This window comes from Poecile atricapillus, chromosome 3 (assembly GCF_030490865.1).
Source record: "Poecile atricapillus isolate bPoeAtr1 chromosome 3, bPoeAtr1.hap1, whole genome shotgun sequence".
Classification (NCBI taxonomy): domain Eukaryota; kingdom Metazoa; phylum Chordata; class Aves; order Passeriformes; family Paridae; genus Poecile; species Poecile atricapillus.
The window spans coordinates 108811145-108832677 of NC_081251.1; the positions used below are offsets into that span (position 1 = coordinate 108811145).

General features: G+C 40.3%; 3 protein-coding genes across 3 annotated transcripts in view; 1 reads left to right on the top strand and 2 right to left on the bottom strand.

The window, feature by feature from the left end:
* Positions 1–1171: 1171 nt before the first annotated feature.
* Positions 1172–8429, bottom strand: DNAAF10 (dynein axonemal assembly factor 10). Its single transcript, XM_058834091.1, has 8 exons — positions 8238–8429; positions 7177–7277; positions 5955–6085; positions 5393–5494; positions 4536–4651; positions 4051–4185; positions 3206–3303; positions 1172–2476 (listed from the first exon to the last, which is right to left on the bottom strand). Exons 1-8 carry the CDS (start codon positions 8427–8429, stop codon positions 2269–2271), a joined length of 1083 nt encoding a protein of 360 aa, XP_058690074.1. The 3' UTR covers positions 1172–2268.
* Positions 8430–8436: 7 nt separating this feature from the next.
* Positions 8437–14001, top strand: PNO1 (partner of NOB1 homolog). The gene is made up of 7 exons (XM_058834093.1): positions 8437–8702; positions 8789–8938; positions 10532–10615; positions 12133–12193; positions 12677–12794; positions 13292–13362; positions 13722–14001. Exons 1-7 carry the CDS (start codon positions 8523–8525, stop codon positions 13787–13789), a joined length of 732 nt encoding a protein of 243 aa, XP_058690076.1. The 5' UTR covers positions 8437–8522; the 3' UTR covers positions 13790–14001.
* Positions 14002–15363: 1362 nt separating this feature from the next.
* PPP3R1 (protein phosphatase 3 regulatory subunit B, alpha) overlaps positions 15364–21533 on the bottom strand; it is a 39299-nt gene continuing 33129 nt past the window's right edge. The window contains exons 4-6 of the mRNA XM_058834092.1: positions 20171–20230; positions 18898–19082; positions 15364–17523 (exon numbers count right to left, since the gene is read on the bottom strand). Of these exons, the coding sequence (XP_058690075.1) occupies positions 17476–17523; positions 18898–19082; positions 20171–20230 (293 nt within the window). The 3' untranslated portion in view covers positions 15364–17475. The remainder of the gene's footprint in view (positions 17524–18897; positions 19083–20170; positions 20231–21533) is intronic.

Here is a 21533-nt window from a genome sequence, read left to right on the forward strand (position 1 = left end):
ATAAACAGATTATTTTCTTCCATGAGCACACAGGGATGGTTTGCACAGGAAACAAGCGATAGCTGCCAGGGAGATACACTTGTTAAATGTAGTCACTCCAAATTGGGTAGCACATTCCATTTCCCAGCCTTGGGCGAGGCAGGGGTTTTCCAGAGCGCTCCTCGGTGCTGCGTCAGAGAGCATTTGGTCTGGGCATGACATCCCAGATGCATTATGATTTTATTTAGAACACACTTCAGCTCTGCAGGCTGCAGAGGCAAGGTGCCAGTCTTCAGCAAGAGGGGGAAGGACTATAAATAGAGCAGGCTGGGCTGCCACAGCCAGCTTTTGGTCTGCTTAAGTTTCTGGTTTAGCCTCGAAGAAGCAGAAATCCAATCTGCTGAGGGGATAAAGCACAGTACAAGCGCAAGCAACAGCTCTTCTCTCCAGCCAGTAACTTTCATTTTGTAGGTACACAGGTACAGCTACTTACCTTTAAGGAACAAAGACACAGCAACTTCCATCTGTGCTTTCCTACAGCTCTCAGTTTTTTGCAAGGCCTGATATGCAAACTGTCATGTTTTCATGAAACCAGCTACTCACAAGGGGAACACATTTCTTCATTTTCAAAACAAGAAGTAAAATGAATCTCAAAATTAAGTGTACAAAGGTAGCACATATTTCATATTTTTGAGGCCCGTGGAGCTTTAAGAATTGTTGTTCCTGCTCTAAGTTGTATCCCACTAGGAGATCTCCCTGGAGTTGTTTGAATAAAGAAGGGACATTTTTGCTGCAGGACAAGTACATAAAAATAGCACCAAGAACCCAGTCCTGTGCTCAGGAGATTTTTGTTTTCTCTTGCAGGTACCTACACTGAGAGCTTTTTCTTCCCTTACTCTGTGCTTGAGAGTTACTGTTAAAGACATATTTCCAGGTATTTCCACTGCCTTTCACACTTTTCAGTGAGTATATTTTATTTACAGCACAAAGCTAATGGAAGCCATCTTTGAACAGTGCATTTTAGACTCAAAGCACTTGAATTCTCCCAAAGCAAGCCATAACCAAGACTGCGGGGTAATAGTTTCCCCTATTTCCTCCTGCTGGAATGCACCCTAAGAAGGACATTTAAAATAATTTCAGAATATGCTCTCAGCAGTGCACCATGCTCAAAAGGAGATGGGATTACTAGGGTCAAAAAAAAAAAAAATCATATAAGAAATACTACATTGAAAGCAAGCCATCAAGTCTTGGGGAAGACAGCTGAATCTCAAATTTTTGTCTTCTACAAAATATTTTGTGGAAAAATATTTGAAAACAATTCCCTGTGTTTTCATCCCTGCTGGCCCTTGTTAAATCTGAGATACAAGAACCTAAGTTTGTAGACAAGCTAGAGGAGAGTATCAGTGACCTACTAAAACCAAGGACTTCCAGAGACACACTGTGTTTATGGGCTACTGAAATGCTCCTCCTGCCCACCCTCTGCTACACAGGCATGAAGGATTTCTCCATTCCACGAAGTCTAGGGTTTAACAGCATGTGAGGTTTTTCTGTACATTACTTCTCTAAATCTCAGGATATTTGAATAATATACTTTGTTCATATTAAGAAAACACTATACATAATTTTATTTGTAGAATACCAAGTTGAAAACAGATACAAAAACAACTGAACATATAAACTAAACAGGAAACCCAACTAAAATAATAAACAGTGCATTTTGCTCTGTAGTTTAATTTCAGTATGATCATCAATAAAAACCTTACTCTATTAAACCTGAATATTTTACTCTTTTTTATCATTTCTCTATTGTATCAAAGAATTCTAAGTCACTTTAACAAACATTCTAATTAATAAATCAAATAACAAACACACTGAGTTTCTGTAGTAGTTCCCACTGCATGAATGCACATGGACAACACCAGATATAATAAAGCCAAACCATTTAACAAGTGTGAAGAGATTTGCCCTGTGAATAAACCGAACACAGACCCAAGTGAACTCTGAAATTACAGAGCTGTGTTAACACAAAGGCACATTTTATTTTAAGTGTAAATTCACATTTCTAGAAGGTTAAATTTTGTGCCCAGGCAACTTCAAGTCATAACAGCATAATCAGCCAAACAACTATAACTGCACGTATCTGAACTTTCATTAGAAAAATCTGGCTTCTATTTCTTTAATCCAGTTTTATTAAGGAAAAAAATTAAATTAGAAATAGAAGGGCTCCTCCTCCCATATTTACAGACTGCAAACTATATTGCTTTCTCATCAGAAATTCTACTTTTCTTGTCAAATTTTGTTAAGCTTTGTAACTATCAGCACCCTCACAGTTTGGTCGAAAGCCCCACAGACACACAGTCCCTTTTTGTCAGGGCTCCAGTCCAGGCTAGAGATGGGCTGTGTTGACAGAGTCACATTCTGCAAGAGACTAAGAGATCCTGCCACCCCCATCTCAGATCCTTCCGAATCCTTCTTGGAGCGCTGGGCTGGGTACTCACTGCCAACGAGAAAAGTGAAACAGAAACAACTGCTTAGAAATTTATTAATACAAGCACATCATCATCCTCTTTATTTCCTGCTCTACAGATAAGGAAAATAAATGTCTTAAAATAAATGAATAATCGTACCCAGCTATATCTACACTGCATAATTTAGTAGACCTTTCATGGAAGAAAAATGGAGGTAGGAAATTTTGAATCTTGACAGTTATCTCCTATAGCTCTTCATTTTTTAATTGGTTGGCTTTTACCACAGGCAGAAAAATTCCAGCAAAACTATGCTTCTGAAACTTAATGCACCAACTTCATTGCATTTAGGACAATTAAATTAATTTTCCATGTAATGTAGGAAAATAGAAATATAAGAATCATTAAGTCAAGGCTTTCAATATTCTTCTCAGATGTAATTGCTACCATATGAGAATTTTAAGAAACCCATTTTTTTCCATTTATCATCTTGTTAACCACGGATTTAATCAGATCTTCATTACGTTAAGACAACAAGGGCAAGATTCACCTGTGCTGTCACAGTCTCTCAGGGATTCATTCAAGATTCCAGATCATGTACTGACACTGAAATCACCCTTTCTACTGCATTTGTAAGCAGTAATTTCAACCAGATATTCTGAGGTTGGAAGCGGGACCCCACTCAGCATTTTCAGAAAGATTCTTTCTTAAATCATTAAATGGTTGGTTTCTTACTCCTGGCTGGAGAAGTGATCACTTACTATTTCCACAGATGAAGGCTCCCAGATCCTCCACTTGTCATAAATATATCTCTGTTCTGTGGCAGGTGTCGAACCTGCCAAATGGTAGATTTTTGTGCCTAATAAAAAGAAATCAGCATTGTACAGAAGTCATTTGGGGATGAACTTAATCAGAAAGAACACAGAATCTTAAAACAGATCACTTGTATGAAGAGGGCCAGCCTTGCCATAGTGGATGGTTAATTTCACTGTATGGTATCTCTTAAAATTATTACTGGAAGGGAATATATTACAAACACTGTGCAAACACAACATATAGTCAACAACTCAAACCTCAACCAGGGCACTGAGATCATGTAACAGGAATCACTTAGGGAAAAACCCCAACACCTCCTCTGACTTAATGCATATCTGTCTGCAAATGTCCACAAAGAATAGCCTGAATGCACTAAATGAACAACAAATTATATTTTCACATTTCATTACAAAATTATTTATAAATAAATTAATTAAATTTATTGTTTTATCCTATAAAAAACTTTTTTGATTCAGAATAAAGTACGTCCAACACCTTATCTGCTTTGAATGATAGTACGGAAAATACCAAGAGATACTGAGTTGAAACTCAGCCTTTTCTAAAAAAAGGAAGTCCTAAAGAACTTCACCACAAAAGTGCATTTTCTTGAATTATCACCAGATTTTGTTCACTAAAAACAAAACCAAACCAAACCAAACAAACAAAAAAAAAGTTTTATAAAGCAGCCTGGGCATTTCTTATTTTCTTGTACTAATTAGCTGTAATAATTTGACAGCATGAATTTAGAAAGTTTTTTTCTCTTATTAAGAAATTCTCAGTCTCCCCATACCTTCTCTGAAACAGAAGCAAAACCTTTGGTTGGATGCTGAGTTCTCATATCAAAAACATGGAATTTTCCCTCAAGTGATGTGGCCACCAGCTTATTCATATTTATATCTTTTCTGTCAAACTCCACACTGCAAACCTGGATATAGAACAAGATAAATTCAGTTGTGTAATTCAGCCACTGTAAAAAAAAAATGGGTGTTTTGTGATTTGTAAATATGTATTAATCATTGGTTATTTCCACAATAATATCATCACCAAATAGGAAATAAACAAGTTCATCTGAAAACATGAATCCACTGAAAAATACCCCATCCTGTCCTGATCAAGAATGTGAGGGATACAACTTGCTGAACCGAAAGAAAATTATTCTTTGGTGCAGTCTTAGCAGAAACATCTTCTGGGTAAGTTTCACACAGACAGAGTACTTTTAATTTTTCCATCTTTATATAGGAGCTGGAATGAAAAATACTTTTATGATTTTCTTACCCCATTCTTAATGTTGGTCTCCCATCGTAGTGACATGGTTTTTAAGTCAAACAATTTAATGTCACCATTGTCATATCCAGCACATACAACACGTTCTTCTTGATTGTAAGCATTGCCTGGATGCAGAGAGAGAATTAAGCAGAAAACACAAAACCTCTTTAGCCTGTAAATTTTGGAAGTCCCAGGCCTGCAGTTCAACTTCCATTTATACAACAACAACAACAACAAGAAGTTACTGTTGGGATACTAAGATGTGGTGAACTGGATGGTTTTCAAACCTGAAGGGTCTAGAAAAATCTTGTGTAGGACACAAGCAGCTTTGCTCTTTCCAAAGAAAAATGCAGAGCTCACATCAAGCATTGCTGTTTTCTTTAATTAGCTCTTAAGCTTCAAGGGTCTTCTCTTTAATTAACTCCTTAATGCTTAGTAGCTGGAACTACACTGCAACAGTGATGGGTTCCCTGTACATGGCAGCATTTACACTCCTTCAGGCCCATACAGCTGGATAAACTGTTTTTACATTCCCAGGCACATAAATAAAGCTTGCACAGCTTATCTGTGAAACCACAGAATCATCAAACCATTTAGGTGGAAAAGACCTTCAAGATGATCAAGTCCAACTACAAATGGTGACCAAAAGTGATTAGAGAATGAGTCCAAAACCTATCACAAACCCACAAAACTGGTTTATTTTGAAGAAAAAAGCCACACACATAAATTTAACAGTGTAGAAAAGGAAAACCTGCTACTTATGCATCCATTTAAAATAAAGTTTTCCACAGCATCCTGAAATACATGGATAATCATCAAAGCACAATCATATGAGAGGGAGGAATGGTTATAATCTGATCAATTACCAAATGCCACAGTCCAGCAGTCTCTTTTGCTCTCCCCCTGTACAGGTTCCATATTAGCCACAGGAGTGTCATTCTGCCTCGGGTCCCACACCTTCACAGTTCCTGGGACAGAAAGACAATAGATTTTGTGTCAGGAATACACTGTCATACTGTGTTCACCTTCCCAGGAAAGCCTTTTGCTTTTCATCCTAATAATTCAAAAGACAGGAGCAACTCCTTCAATTCTAGAAAGCCTCACTGTGTTTTGTGGATATAAGAAAGAACCACAAAAACAAAAACAGAGTGAAAACATTTGTTAAGGGTGTATTTTCTCTAGCTGATATTTTTCATTTATTCTGGTTTGTGTTCCTTCTGTCTCATGCCCAGTGACAACAATACCTTTTCCTTATCTGTGGCTTCTAGAAGAATTAGAGAAAATGGGCCCCAAGCAAGATCCAAAAGACAGTGTACAAAGAACTAGTTGCAACAGTTTGTAACTAGTTCGGATGGCAGACTGTGCCCTGCCATCGAGAGCTTGCAGGCTCAGAGGAACTGGAAAGACTTGCAGAGTTCACTAACTCACCATCTCGACTGCCAGTCACAATTTCTGGTGCACCTTCCCCAATTCCTAAGCCACCTACACCATCTATACTGTTTATGATTTCCTTATGACCTTTCACAGAATACACTGGTATTTCAGGAGCTTCTAAATTCCTAGGCAAGAAAGAAAAAGAACAGAAAACATGGCATTTTTCCTTGACACTCAGGATTTGTATAAAAATGAAAGGAAACTTGAGTACAAATCGTAAAAGCTCAGATTAACGGTGAGAACAAATATGGATATCACCACTAACAACTGTGAGTCTTTGATTCCTTCTTTGGCTACTGCTTTAGACTGCTCCAAAAGGTTTTGCTCTGTTCTGGATCTCCCTGTTTGTAAAGGCAGTTGTGGGATCCACCACAGCAACTGCTCAAACCCAGTTTTTACACTGGGCTCAAAAGTGAATCACACTACAGACTGAAACACTCCAATTAGCTTTGCTTTCAGCAGGTCTATAAAATAACTTGATTCGTTGATCCCCACCTAGCTCTGATTACTGCTCTTTAACTTCAGGTGAATATTGTATCCAGCCATGAGTTTCATGGTTCTTTCCCACTGATTCCCATTCTTCGAGAATCCTACAGAATTTTATTTCAAATTTCAACTAGTAACAGTTCCATGTAATTCTTGCAATTCCAACAAGAACCAGTAGTTCCTTGATACAGGGCGATATAATAATAATGACAATAAACAATCTCCTTTTGACACTACTTTATTTGATCATAAATTTACCTAGACATCAGTTACACAAATAATTCAGAGACCTAGAGGAAACATTTGAAATTTCAAGATTAAAAATATTAAAAATATATAAAATATATAAAATATATATTTAAATATATATTATACATAAAATATATATTTAATATATATAAAATATATATTTAATCTATACATTACAATCTTGTTTGCATCCATTCAAAGCCTCTTTTCAGAGGACAAGCTCACAGAACTTCAACAGGTTTTTGTAGCTGCACAGAGAAGAGGGGAGTGAAGCAGCACTGAATTAAACACAGTGCAGAATTCTGTGTTGTTTCTACAAAACAGGCATGGCCCAAATACAGTAGCCAGCAAAGCCTGCACTGGGTCCCAACCACGGGCAGCACGGAGAGCATCTCATGCAAAAGCCACAAAGAGAAACCTCTGTTCAGACAGATGTGAACAACATTAAGTGAAAACGCTTCCAGAGAATATCTGTGCTTACCATATGTTAAGGTTTCCATCAAAATCTCCTGTAGCTAAGTATCTTTGCTGCAGAGATGTAGCACCAAAGGTCCCACATTTTATAGGTTTGGGCTTTTCGATCTTTTAAAGAAAGGAAATGTCTTTGTCAGCACATGGAATAGGCAAAATTACCCACAGACCACGCAGTTCTCGGGAGTGCACAGGGGCAAGTGCCAGTGAAACACATGGGATAAATGGTGCAAAATACTATCAAAATGCTATCGAAGGCAGGCTACACTTTGAGTTTAATCCTTGTGCACAGAAAAGCAGAGGGTCAAGTTTACTGGTCATGAAGAAAAACATTCTGCTTGTGGCCTAGTGGGGCCTTATGCACCTGAGGAACTGCTATGCCTCAGAAGCAGCAAACACGCAAAGATCAATCTGAGAGGAAAAAACCAACCGAACAAAAAGCTAATAACCAACCAACCAGCAAAAAAACAACCCAAAAACCAATCAAAAAACAATCAATCAAGCAAAAGTCCAAATGACAACAAAAAACCCAACACAAACAAACGAGAAAACGCTCAAAAAAAAGCCAAACACAGACAGAAAGCAGAAACCCGTAACACAACACATGAAAAACACGGCAAAACAAAATCAGAGAATCACAGCCTCGGTTAGATTGAAAAAAGGCTTCTGGGATGGTCGAGTCCAACCTGTGACCTGCCACCACCTTGTCCATTAAACCATGGTACCGAGTGCCACATTCAGTCTTCCCTTAAACATCTCCAGGGACGGGGACCCCACCACCTCTCCGGGCAGCCCATTCCAAGGTCTAATGACCCTTTCTGTGAGGAAATCCTTCCTGATGTGGAATCTAAACCTCAGCAGCTTAAGTCTATGCCTCCTTGTTCTGTCCCTGGTTGCCCGGGAGGAGACTCCCACCCGGCTACAGCCCTTCGGGGAGTTGTGGAGAGCGATAAAGTTACCCCGTATCAAGAAACGACAGGATATCACTGAATCGGCACATTTAACACGGAAACCAGCTCCTGGTTTTTATCCCCGGCTCTGGACAGCCGTTCCCGAGGGGCCCGCGCTCACCTCCCGCAGCAGCTCCAGACGGGCTCCGTGCAGCTCGTACAGCTGCACCACGCCGGTGCCGCGGGCGGCGCTGCCCAGGCACAGCAGGCGGGCGCTGCGGGGCACCCACTTGCAATCGAACACGGTGTAGCTCAGCGCCTGCTGGGCGTGCGCCACCACCTGCGGCCGCTCCGGCCCCAGCGCCGCCGACATGCCGGCCCGCACCGCCCCGCCCCGGCGGATGCGGCGGCAGCGGCCGCCAGCCCCTTCCGGCGGCGGGGGCACCACGCGTGTGCAGCGGCCGACATGGAGGGCGACGCGGCGGCTTCAGCAGCTGGCGGCTTCACCAGCGTCCTGTCCCGGCGGAGGCGGAGGAAGCGGCGGGCGGGCGGCGAGGAGCCGGCGGCCGGAGCTGCCATGGACACGGCGGAGCCGCGGCCCAGCAAGCGGCCGGCGTTCCCGCCCGTGGCCGCCGAGGCGCTCGGGGTAGGTGGGGCGCTGGGGAAATGCACACCCCGGTTCTCTGCTGTCCCCCCGCCTCACGGCCTGCTGCTGCCTCTCGCCCTCGGCAGGTCGGGAAAGGGGAGCTGAGGAAGATCCCTGTGCCGGCCAACAGGTACACGCCGCTTAAGGAGAACTGGATGAAGATATTCACGCCCATCGTGGAGCATCTGCAGCTTCAAATCAGGTTCAACTTGAAAACGAGAAACGTTGAGATCAAGGTAAGGGAGCATCTTCTTCTGCCTTCCCCGGTAAGCGGAAGAGAAGGGGTTGTGTGCGGACCTCCCAGCACCTTCCAGTGTCTGAGGGGGCCTCCGAGGAAAACGGAGAGGAGCGCTTTGTCAGGAGCTGTAGTGACAGGACAAGGAGTTACGGGTACAAAATTGAAAGGGGAAGTTTAGTTTGGATGTTGGGAAGAATTTTTTTTACCGTGAGAGTGCTGAGACACTGGAACAGGTTACCCAGGGCTGCCCCAAGCCTGGCAGTCAATGCCAGGTTGGATAAGGCCTTGAGCAGCCTGGCTTAGTGCCAGGTGTCCCTGCCCATGGTCGGGGAGGTGAGAGTAGATGATCTTATGGTCCACTGCAACCCCTTACCATTCTATGATTCTGCCTCCTGAAAAGCACGGCCTCTCCTCATGGATGTTTTTGGTCCACAGATTAAGGACTAGAAAAGTCGTAAATCCCATATAATGCTGGGAAAAATGGGGACTGTGTGGTGTCACCTCCCCGGGGATCAAATCGAGCAATTATTGTTTAAAACAAGTAGTTACTGAAAGTAAAATCCAAAAATACAAGTTTGTTCCGGAAGGAGCCTGTAGAAGCCAGGGGAGTGTTCAATTTTTGTAGGAGAAAGTTATGTACTATAGCATTAAGGAAGAATTTTCATCCATGTCTTAGATACAATTTTGTAATTCAATGTTTTCCAGCTATTTAAGGCTACCAAATAATTACCTGACAATAAACAGTGTCTTTTAAGGGGCACTGAATCTACTAGTGCCTTTGCTTGTGGCAGATGATAAGGGCTCATAGTTTAATAGCCTGTGATTTTTCTTTAATGGATTGCCCTAGAATACTTTAAGGCAGAGACACCAGTATAAACCTGTAAATCTTGTAGATGCTCATTCTTTATCCTTATTCCTCCTAAGGAATGTTCACACTAGGAGTTTTTAAGGGCATATCTGAAGTTTTGACATACAACTCACCGTTATTAGCAACACTGACATATGAGATCTTTTAATGTAACACTGAAAATACAGACAACAACAGGAATTCTGCTTCCTAGCCATGAAATGTTATCACAAGTTTGATGGCAGGAACTGGAGGAAAGGTGACAGAGTTTTCTCTTATTTACACTTCCTAGAAATAACTTCAGGGGAAAGGTAGGGAGGAGCAGGAACTCCTGCAGTTTCACTCAGTAACTGTGCAGGAGAAAACCCTGTGATTTTAACACCACTTTTTGATATGCAAAGTAGTTTTGTTCTTAATCAAGCTGATTGCATTTTGCCCATATCCATCATGACTATAAAACTTTGAAATGCGTTTCATTCATCTGCTAAGGCATCTTTAGAATATTGTCATTGGAATAACTCTCCTGGCATCACCATCCTTCTCTTTTTTCTGCTGTTCGCTGCTGCAGTTTAGTTTGTGTTGGTTTTGGGTTTTCTCCACCAAAAGGGTTCTCCTCAGTCAGTGGTGGTGTGGATTTTCAGCAGCTTTTCTCTTTTCTTCCCTCCAAGCACAGGCTGATAACTTTTAAGTTCTGCTCCTAAGTTGCTTGGTCTTAATTTGCAAACATAACTTCTTGTCTTGCAGACTTGTCAAGAGACAAAAGATCTCAGTGCTCTGACAAAAGCAGCTGATTTTGTGAAGGCCTTTATACTTGGGTTTCAGGTAGAGGTGAGTCTCCCAACAACCAGATGGTGAGATTGCTTTAGTTTTCTCTTCTGTCCCTGGCCTCTCTGCAAGTTACAGTAAGAAATAAAGAAAAATCCATAGGTGGTTTTCTGGAAATTAATATTTTCTAGAAATTGTGACTAGAGTAGACATCCAGTTTCTTAAGGTAATGCCGGATAAAAAAGTAGCCTTCGAACAGCAAGTAAACAGAGGACACAGATTGTATGAGACAAGCATAAAGCAATAATCTGTCTCTGAGTTACTCTGCACAGGTCGAGACTGTTCATTTTTCCTAAGCCCAAGCCAATAACCTTCAGTCTGTGCAAAACTCACAGAATTAACTAGGTCGAAAAAGACCTTTGAGATCAAGTCCAACATACGACTTTATCAACCAGACCCTGGCACTGAGTGCCACATCCAGTCCTTTTTTAAAAACTTCCAAGGATGGTGACTTCACCAGCTCCCTGGAAAGCCCATTCCAGTGCCCAGTCACTCTTTCTGTGAAGAACTTCCTAATATCCAGTATAAACTTTCCTGGTGCAGCTTGAGACTGTGTCCTCCTGTCCTGTTGCTGGTTTCTGGGACAAGAGACTGGTCCCCACCTGGCTACAGCCTCCTTTCAGGGAGTTGTAGTGAGTGATGAGGTCTCCCCTGAGCCTCCTTTTCTTCAGGCTAAACAACCCCAGCTCCATCAGCTGCTCCTCACAGGACTTTTGCTCCAGACCCTTCATCAGCCTTTCTGCCCTTCTCTGGAGAGCACCTCAACATCCTTCCCAAATTGGGGCACCCAGGACTGAACACAGGACTCAAGGTGTGGCCTGACCAGTGCCAAGTACAGGGGAAGAATGACTTCCCTGCTCCTGCTGGCCACACTATTCCTGATAGAGCCCAGGATGCCGTTTGCTTCCTTGGCCACCTGGGCACACTGCTGGCTCGTGTTCAGCTGGCTGTCACCAGTACCCCCAGGTCCCTTTCTGCCTGGCCACTGTCCAGCCACTCTGTCCCCAGCCTGTAGCACTGCAGGGGATTGTTGTGGCCAAAGTGTAGGACACAGCACATGGACTTACTAACCCTATATTAACAGATTTGGCCCATCTATCCAGCCTGTCCAGGTCCCTCTGCAGAGCCCTCCTACCCTCCAGCAGATCAACACTTGCAGCTTGGTGTCGTCTGCAAATTTACTAAAAATGGACTCAATCCCCTCATCGAGATCATCAGCAGATACTAAATAGGACTGGGCCTGTTGGAGAAAACAAAACCCACTTTTTTTCATTGGTGTAGGGGCTGCTCCTTCCTCTAGACCTGTACTGGATTCACTAGAACTGGGAAGGCAGGGCTGAATGCAGGGGCATCTAAGCCTGTGCAGGGTTCTCTAGATGGAAATATTTGTATTGCTGTTGAAAAAAGTGGATTTAATTTTAGCTATTACTTGCTAGGTTATGTGTATAAAGAGGGCAGCAGTTTTCAACTGTGGTACTAGAACAAAATAACTGCTGATAACAGATTTCCTGCTCTTTTAGGATGCCCTTGCTCTCATCAGATTAGATGATCTTTTTCTAGAGTCATTTGAAGTTACAGATGGTGAGTATTTTCTCCTGCAGCATTCAAAAAGTCATGTGTGCATCCTGCTAGTATGGGTTTGTTTTTTCTCTCCCCCTGCTCCACTTGTATCACTTGCCCTCAAGGATCAGGAAAGCCAGAAACATCTAATTTTATGTAGTACTGGGACACCTTGGAGTCCCCTTGTAGAGCAGGATCTGAACCTGATCTACTTAATTCTACCAGTGTTAACTTGGTGCACTTTGACTCCATTTCCTCAACATGAAGTGCAGTGCCTTCCTCTGCAGTTCTGAAGGAGACTTTTGCATGCCAAAAACCCTGTCAGCATTGGATGCAGTGTGCACTACTAGTCAAAAAAAAGCTGAAATCCAGATGGATCTGTGTTGACAAGTGAAGCTGCTTTCATGGCACTTGGCATGAGTTGTTTCCAGCAACTTGACCAAGAGAAGCATAACAGGAATACACACCACTGCTGTTACCCTGGGCATGCTATTCTCATTTCAGTCAAACCTTTGAAAGGAGATCATCTGTCGAGAGCAATAGGGAGAATAGCAGGGAAAGGTGGAAAAACCAAATTCACCATAGAAAATGTGACCAGGACACGCATCGTTCTCGCTGACGCGTAAGTACAGCCTGACTTCCTCCCAGGCAAAGCACAACCTCTCAGCTAATCCATGTCCTCTGCCAGGAACAAAGATAACTTAAAATTTATGAGTAGTAACAAGAAAAAATATTTAAGAGACTATTTTAATGAACACAAGTTATTTGGCCTTTTGTTATGAGAATGACAGTGTCACCAGCACACAGAGAATTCAGTCATTCCCCACAGTGTAAGAACTCCTTCTTACAAATAAAGTTGAACTCACCAGCACAGCAGTGCTTTCCTCCTGAAGCTGCTAGTTTTAAATTTGCAAATAGTAAAATCTATTTTAAAAATATTTGGAAGATCACAGGTCTTACACCGTAGGTTTTGGTTGGGTTTTTTTTTGTCTTTTTTGTAGAAAAGAAACTAGTTCACTGACAGAAAATTCCACACCTATCTCTAACCTCCTGTTCTCTATTAAATGTGTAATCTCCTAAGTTACTTTCCATTAACTACTGCTACTTTGCTTTTTACAGGAAAATTCATATTTTGGGATCTTTTCAGAACATTAAAATGGCACGAACAGCAATTTGCAATCTAATTTTAGGTAAGTCCTCTTATCTAATCTTCACTCCATAGAGATCTTACAATTTGAGAAACTGCTTTGTAGCTCTCACCCTTTTCCTTGTCCTGTCCACACCAACATTTGAAGCAAATAGCTTGTTGGCAGCTGGCTTTTGATTTAGCTGCAGCATTCCCTAAGGGGTGTCAAAAGCCAAAGGGAGCAACCCACTCTGAAAGCAGAAGTTGAGCTCTGCACTCGCAGTAAGACAGGGTGACTGACCTGGACCAGCCTTCTCACCCTTTGGCTTAGTTCTCCACTTTTAACACAGGTGTGAGCAAAACACATCAATTTTTGTGATAGATTACCTTGTTTTCTGACTGGATTTGTGCCTTCTTCTGCAGGAAGTCCTCCATCCAAAGTCTATGGCAATATTAGGGCAGTGGTCAGCAGAGCAGCTGAGAGGTTCTGAGTTGCACCACCAAGGACTGGGGCTGGAAGTCCAGGCTCCTGGACACATGAGAAGCTGAGAGCTACAGAAGCCATCAGTTTTCTGCTGGATTTGGAAGCCCAGAAGAAAACCGGGACAGTTTGTGCAGTCTCTTTGCCTTTGGACATGTGGTCTGATTTGAACATAACTAATGTTTCTGTGTAGTCATTAAAAGGTATTTTAAATTGTGTCTATATCAAAAGTCCATATCCAAAAGTGATTTTACTTGAACAGCCTGAAACAAAAACTTGCTTCATTACAGATTTTCTGAACATCAGACTTAAGAGGCTGCTTCTTCAGAAAACCTTGGTGAATAATGTTTTGAGCCTAAAGGGATTAGCAGCATTAAGCATTTACAATGACACATCATGGTTTAGTATCTTCCTGAAAAAAAAGACAACTGGAATGCAGAGTTCACTGGCACAGGCTGTCCTCTGTTGCTGCTGCTGGAACAATGCACAGTAAAGAGTAAGATGAAGAGGTAAATAACATATTTGAACTGAATCCTGAATGGGCATGTATGTAGATTTCTTAGTTCCTAAAAATGATCTGCAAGGACAGCCTAGTGAAGCCAAGAGCTACCAGGTTAAGCACTTTCCAGTGTACCAGAGCACCAGAAACTCTAAGGTCCTGTGTGTCTCCTCCTTAAAATATTACATAAGTAGCATAATGCAACAAAAGTAGGGGGAGAAATTGGAGTGACCAGTCCCAGTATGACTTTAAAATGGACCCTCTTCTCCTGAGGTGCCAGGCAACCTTCTGCAAAGTGTCTTGCAAAAAAACCAATTCAGCTCAGGCTTGGGAATGAAAATAAACTGAAATGAGATGATCAAATGCACAAGCAAATCGAGTAAGCATTTAGGTCAATGTCCAAATTTCCAGAATAGCATTTCACAGTATGGGATAATCACTACAGCCAAAGTGATTCAGTCCTTCAGTTGTCAACAGATTTAAGACTTGCTGGAGTTAGAGTTTAGCAGTCTGAGCTATACAGGGGACAGCGTACACATTCCAAGCAGCTCCCAGTGCACATACCCGGTCACTGTGTTTTCTGTTCGTTGGCTGCTTATGTCATTTATTTCAATTAGCTTGAAAGATAAGAGAGAGTAAGGCAAGAGCACACAAAATTAATGTTTATCCTAACACCTGCACCCCAAAGAGCACAGCACAGAGCTGCTGGGAAGGGCATACCTTTGCAAGGAGGCCGGCATCGTCAGCACAAAGCTCAGACTTTTTCTGAGACAGGAACTCCATTCTCCACCTCTGTTAATGTTAGGGTGGGACAGTTTGTTTTTTAAACCACTTTCTGCAAGGATTTCAAACACAGTATGTTACCCACTTCGAACATTTAGCAAAGAGAACCAGATGTGCCTTTAAACAACCTCAACATGTCTTGAAACACTGAAATGAACCCTGGAAGTGTTCAGCAGACTGCACCCGGTCGAATTTTTCAGTAAATCTTAATAAGCAGGAGTGGACAAAAAAATATGAACAAGTTTCAGAGCAAGGTGCAGAGCTGATTTAAGGTGAACAAGAAAGGTACTGAGCGCCCCAGCCAAGGTTCAAATATTTTATTTTGTATTCATACAGTATGAAGGTTCTTATAGTTCCCACAATATATGATGTAGCATGCAGAGGAAAAACTAAACATTCAACATAAATCATTTTTCCCCACACAAACTGAAAAAAACCCCCTCATCCCTCCCCTTCCAGTCCCCCTAAAGAAATAACATTAGCGCTAATTTCTATAATGCCAGCCAAGATATGCACAAGCAAGAAAAACTGAAAGCATTTGCTAAAATGTTTGTAACAAATACTTATGTACAAAAAATTCACAAAAGACTAATTCCCCCTTGAAGCAGAGCACATGGCAGTTGACACTGGAACAGATACAACCACTGGCTGGGATTATAAACCACGTACTGATCCAGAGGAAGAAAAAAGTTACATGTAGTGGAGATTTTTGTTTTGAACATTAACATTTACCAAAGTTTGGCAACATTATCTTTTTAATTATGCAAATTATGTAAACAAGAGGAACATTTCAAATCGATCTACATGCAAAACTTCATGTCATGCAAGGACACTAAGCACCTGGATTTCTCTCTCACAGACAGAGCCCATGATGTGCAGCACTCAGTTGAAGGAACAGCTATGGCAGACAGGTGCTCGATTGAAGAGGTTCAGACAACCTGCACTTTCCACTGCTCATTATAAAACAATTTTTTTTAAATAGAAAAACTACTATACAGGAAAGATGTACTGTCCTAAAAAATCTAGCAAATGTTTTTCTTCCAGCCAATAGTACCACTGCAGAAAAGGGAAGGGATGATATAAAGTTGTAAAACATGGCTCGCTACTTTTATATCACACAAATAGATCAAGTTACCTTCCATTACAAATTATGATATGGACAAATCTAGAAAAAAAAAAAAATTCTCCAGGAAAAGGACTGGAGAACTGCAAGAGGTATAAATTTAGATAGTGTGAAGTTTTCCTCCTCTATGGCATAGGTTAACAAGATTTCCCACCTGTATGAATCATATATACATATATATATATAAAATATTACCAGTTATTTAGCTACCTGTAGTATTTTTTAAATGCAAGGGGGAAAACTATCATGGGTGAAACAACAGAATTTAAGTGGCAAGAACATTTTATAATCTAAGTACTGTATAAAATAAGTAGATGGGAATCCTGCACAGTTATGTTGATCCTAGTTTCATTAAGCTAAGCACAAGAGAAAATCATGAATGCATCTACCACCTTAAGCAGCTGTATCTAAACTGAGCCCAGAACAGAAGAGTTGTCTTGGCTTCAGGACAGCTGTAACTGCTCCCAGTTCCTGGGTGACGGAATCTAACAGCCATCAAAGCATTCTGCAGTCACTATATGCACACGAGGACTAGTTCTTGGCAGTAGCATTAAACTATATTCTCCTATTAAGTAGAACTGTACTAAGTTATTTAGCAAAGAGACACAGTCCCTGGTAATATATTAACAGGTATAAATAAACTTAGTCTCCCGTGTTACAAAAAAAAAAAAAGTAATTAAGGTGATTTAATAAGAAGCAATGCTTTGTCAGCCATTCAATATATAGAAACATCTGAACAGTCACAGGAAAAGAGTTGACCTAAGACCCAAGTTAAAATTTTACATTCTTCTACTATATATATAAAACTGTGTGAAATAAAAGTAAGGATGTATATCCATATATTGAACTGTTAATATTCTGCTTGGCACTTTGTACTCTAGGTTTGTTTCTGAATCAAGTATATTAAATTAAAGCCCACCTAGCTACTACATATAGAAAGCTACATATATATCTATATATAAATACACACATATATATATATAGATAGATATTTCCTTGTTATAAAAGATGAAGAAAAATAAATTAAAAAGCCAACCCCTTCCCTTTCTCCGCCACACTGATATGCTCTTTCCATCTTTGCTGTCCTTCAGACTTTAAAGTGCTACACTGAGTTATTGAGAGAATAAAAGTTCAATAACACTTAGTTGGCTTCATGAGGCTCATGTTGGAAAATGTGGCTTCACAGAGAAAAATACTTCCATTTAAATACACAGAGAGCATTGCTGGACGTCTGGAGCAGATCTTCAGAGATGGAGAAGAAAGCAAAAGTGTTGGGTGGTGCCCTACAGAGTCACACATCTACGACCATCTTTTTGTGGATATCTAGGCCTCCTACAACCTGGGAGAAAAATAAGGTTCAGAAAGATGAGAATTGAAAGTTAGCAAGGTGCAAAGAACACATTCAATAGATGCATTGAGGTCAATCATAAAGGTAGTACTTCCTGGCCTCTCCAAGCATTACATTTTACAAGTACTGTGAGAGATTAAATTAATTACGTAAAAACCAAGGTAGTTCAATATTAGTACAATTTACACACTCAAGGGCATGAAAACCAGTGCAAATAACACCATTTAGGCATTCCTCTCCATCTCATATTACAACCTTGTAGTATTTTTGTGCATGTTAAATAAAATGGTGACTTCTAAAACACCCTGTGAACCTTCCTAAGAAAGGAAAGGGCCTTAGGAGCAGCCACAGCATTTCTGACAGGACTGCACACACCCAGGAAAGAATTACCAGTGTTCACAGGTGTGTGATCCACGCAGAACAGAAGGAAAAGAAAAGGTGCCATGTCAGAGGAACATTTTATAATGCAGGAACAAAATTCAAAGGCCGAATGGTATGTGCCAAAGACAACAAATGAAGACGCATTTTTGTAGAAACGCAGCGCCAGATTCAGAGAGGATAAAACTCAAAAAGAATAAGAGGTTGTAGAGCTGAAAAGTGTCTTGTCAGGAGGTCAACAAAAACTGAAGAAATTAAAAGTAAGGAAAAGTCCATTAGTAGCACAAGGCCAGAAGCCTGGGCAGAAGCCCAGAAACAGAGGAAGAGGCAACATCACATTTGATGGATGGCTGGAAGACAACAGCCCAGTGCAAGAAATAAAATAAGCAATGCACTAATCCAGGCATTTGCAGGCTGCAGCTCTAACTTCTTTGCAGACAAAATGTTTTTTACATGATGTCACAAAAATAATTAAAATTTTTAAAAAATCCCCAAAATGCAAACAATAGAACCTTTTCACTTTAGTAGCTGGTGGGATGGCAGATTTCCACCACCCCCCCCTTCTTTTTTTAGAACTCACGTATTTTTTGAGTATGAACAAGTTATTTTTGAACTGAAGTTGTAAATTCAATGAGGACAAAAAGCAATGCCCAAACCATGCCATCAAGTGTATCTTCATTAATATACCATTTAAAATCAATGTGTAAACATTCATTACTGTAATTTTCAAAGGATCAAGATTCAATGTGCCATTTACTTTTTTTGAGAAACTAATTTAAAACTTGCTGTCAGCTAATTACACAAATATACCACATGGGTTGAAATCAACCCCTTCAAGCACTAAATGCTACATTTAAACATTCTGATCAGTAAACCTCTAAGTTTTTAAAATGCACCTTTCAACTGTTTACTCTTTTTCCAGAGCAGCACTTGAGAGGTTTTATTTCTCTCTGTAAATGACCCAAGTTTTCTTTAGCAGTTACTTACAGCACAGAATTCTTCAAAGGATATTCTTCCATCACCATCCTTATCTGCATTAATTATGGTTTTATCTACAATTTGCTGTAACTGAGTGTCTTTGAGATTGTTCCCAACCATCATCTTCAGCACCTGGAAGAGCTCTCCATTTGAGATATAGCCATCTTTGTCCATATCATAAATGCGAAAAGCAACTGCAGAAGTAAAAAACAATGATCAAAAATAAATCAACCAACCATTTGGTAGCAACTGTGGATGGAAAATAATACATACTCTGTGGCAGCGGCCTCAGGGAGACAAAGAGTTAACACTGTTCCACCCCAAACCCCTTGTGAAGGGCGCCCCAGGAGTTCTGATTGGGTTTGAGTCCCTGGGGGGTTCTCCCTTGGTGTGTTTCTAATGGTCCCTGACCCTGAACTCCACCCTCAAAGGTGTAAACCCTCGGTTCTGTCCCTCAAAAACCCGTGCTCAGCCTCTGTTCGGGGCTCTCTGTTCTGGACCTGAGTTTGTTCTCATGCTGAATAAATGGTTTCATGAACGGGAGCCCGTCTCGTTGGTGTTTCATGCTGGTCCCCAGAACCCTGCTGCTTCCCTGGACGAGATCCTGAGGTTGCAGACTGCAACAATACTCACTTTGGAAAACACCTGAAATTGTTTTAGCACCAGCAGTAAAAGCGTTGTATGAACACCAAAAAAGAAAATCTTCCCCATCACAAGTAAAGCACCCAGGCAGCAAAAAAAATTACAACCTTCCAGGAAACAGATGTCTCAAAATCCCATCTGCTGCAAACAACTTGGCATCAAGACTGAATTTATTTTTAAACATTTCAATCTTAGTTATTGGAAGCAACATCCATAACTGAACCTGTCTCTTTTCTACTCCTAAAAGCCTGGGTCTGTAGATGGACTTCTGAAACAAGAATTATACTCAATTCTTTGCTTCCCTACTCTAAAAGCAAAGAATTGAGTATTATTCTTTGGCCCTGTAAGTTCACAGAACTATACAGCAAGCTGTTCTTAAGTGAATTTTTTTTTTTTTAAAAACAGAAAGCAACCAAAATTTTTCAGAAAACAACCAACCTCCTCCAACCTTCCCTGCAGAAAAGGGTGCTAACAAACCTTCACACAAATAAAGGACAAAATGTGCAAAAAGCTTACAATCTACTTTGATGATTTTCCACTCTTTACAACAATTTGGATTTGCCAGCTTCTTAACCTTAACTTACAAAAGTGTATTTTTGAGGATCAGAAAAGTTTTGTTAAGGAAAATCAAAATACTTACACCTCAACTTCTGTTCTTTATCTCCTTTGACACTGAACTGGGAGACTCCTTCTATAAATTCTAAATAATGCAAGGAAAACACGTATGAAAAGTGTTATTTTTTAATAAAAAAGTCAATATTCAGAAAATTTTAGAAACTATAAAAGCAATCTAATCTTTAAAATTCTAATTTCTAAAATATTGACTACCTTGTGACACCTAAATGTCTACATACTTTTATATTTAATGCTCTTCAGTGGGAGGAACCCCAAATCCAATGCAGCACTCACTAAACAGACTTGGTCAAACCAGGATTTAAGGAATTTTGTTGCTGGACCTTCACAAGAACCTGACAGAAAACTCTTAAGATCTTTACTAAAGCTACTCCAATTGAGATTAATTGTACAACTCCTCTCAATACGAGTTTCTAAATGTAAAGAATTACATTGAAACTGAAAACTGCTTTTGAAGAATTACTAAAGTAGTATTTTTCTCAAAAAAAATAGATTTTGACAACTTCCTGTTCCCACCCAAGAGGAAGAACTCTTGAAAACTGTATTAATCACAGCTCAGTGTCACAGACAACATGATCATCATTGTTCATGACTAGCTATTTTTAAGAAAGGAATTTTAAATAGTTCCATGCAACAATTACTGCTTCCAATCAAAACATTCTGGCTACACTTTAGCTATCTCTATAGATATTTATGGGGTTTTGCAAAGGTTAGCAACTCTTGTATATTAATACCTTATTTAAAATGTCAGTCTGTCAGTATAAATAAGATTTAAGTTCTTTCTCCAGTTTTAGAAAACATACAAGACTGGTTAACCTTCTCCAGCCATAAGCAACAGGAAATATTGGGTATTACCTTGGACAGAAGTTACAAATATTATCACTTCTAAGGGTCAGAGAGTGTTTTAAGATGCACTAGTGATGAAGATTATAGCTTGCTAGCCCTTTTAAACATGAACATTTAAAATAAGTCAAAAATTTTGAGAAATGTTCTAAATCAAATCTTCTGGGTTTGGATTTTTTTTTTCCTTCAAGTGTCAATCTAAGATTTACCTAAAAAGAATCCCATATAAGAAATCAACAGAAAAACCTGGGCTCCTTTCTCTTTTCTAAATACTCCAAAGGACATTGGATATTTGGATAAATACAACTTATGCAGTAACACACCACTTAGCCTACCACACTTTCTTCAGTCTCTCCTCAGCTTTAAAATTAAGAATCTAAATTGGTGTACTTTCAGAGATATTTAATGAGTAGTCCTCAGTCAGCATGACCTTAAAGGCAATTACTAAACAATCTGCTCTTTTAAACGTTTCACTCCAAAGTTCCCTAAGGCAGAGAAACTAGTTTTACTGATATTTAGTTTCACTA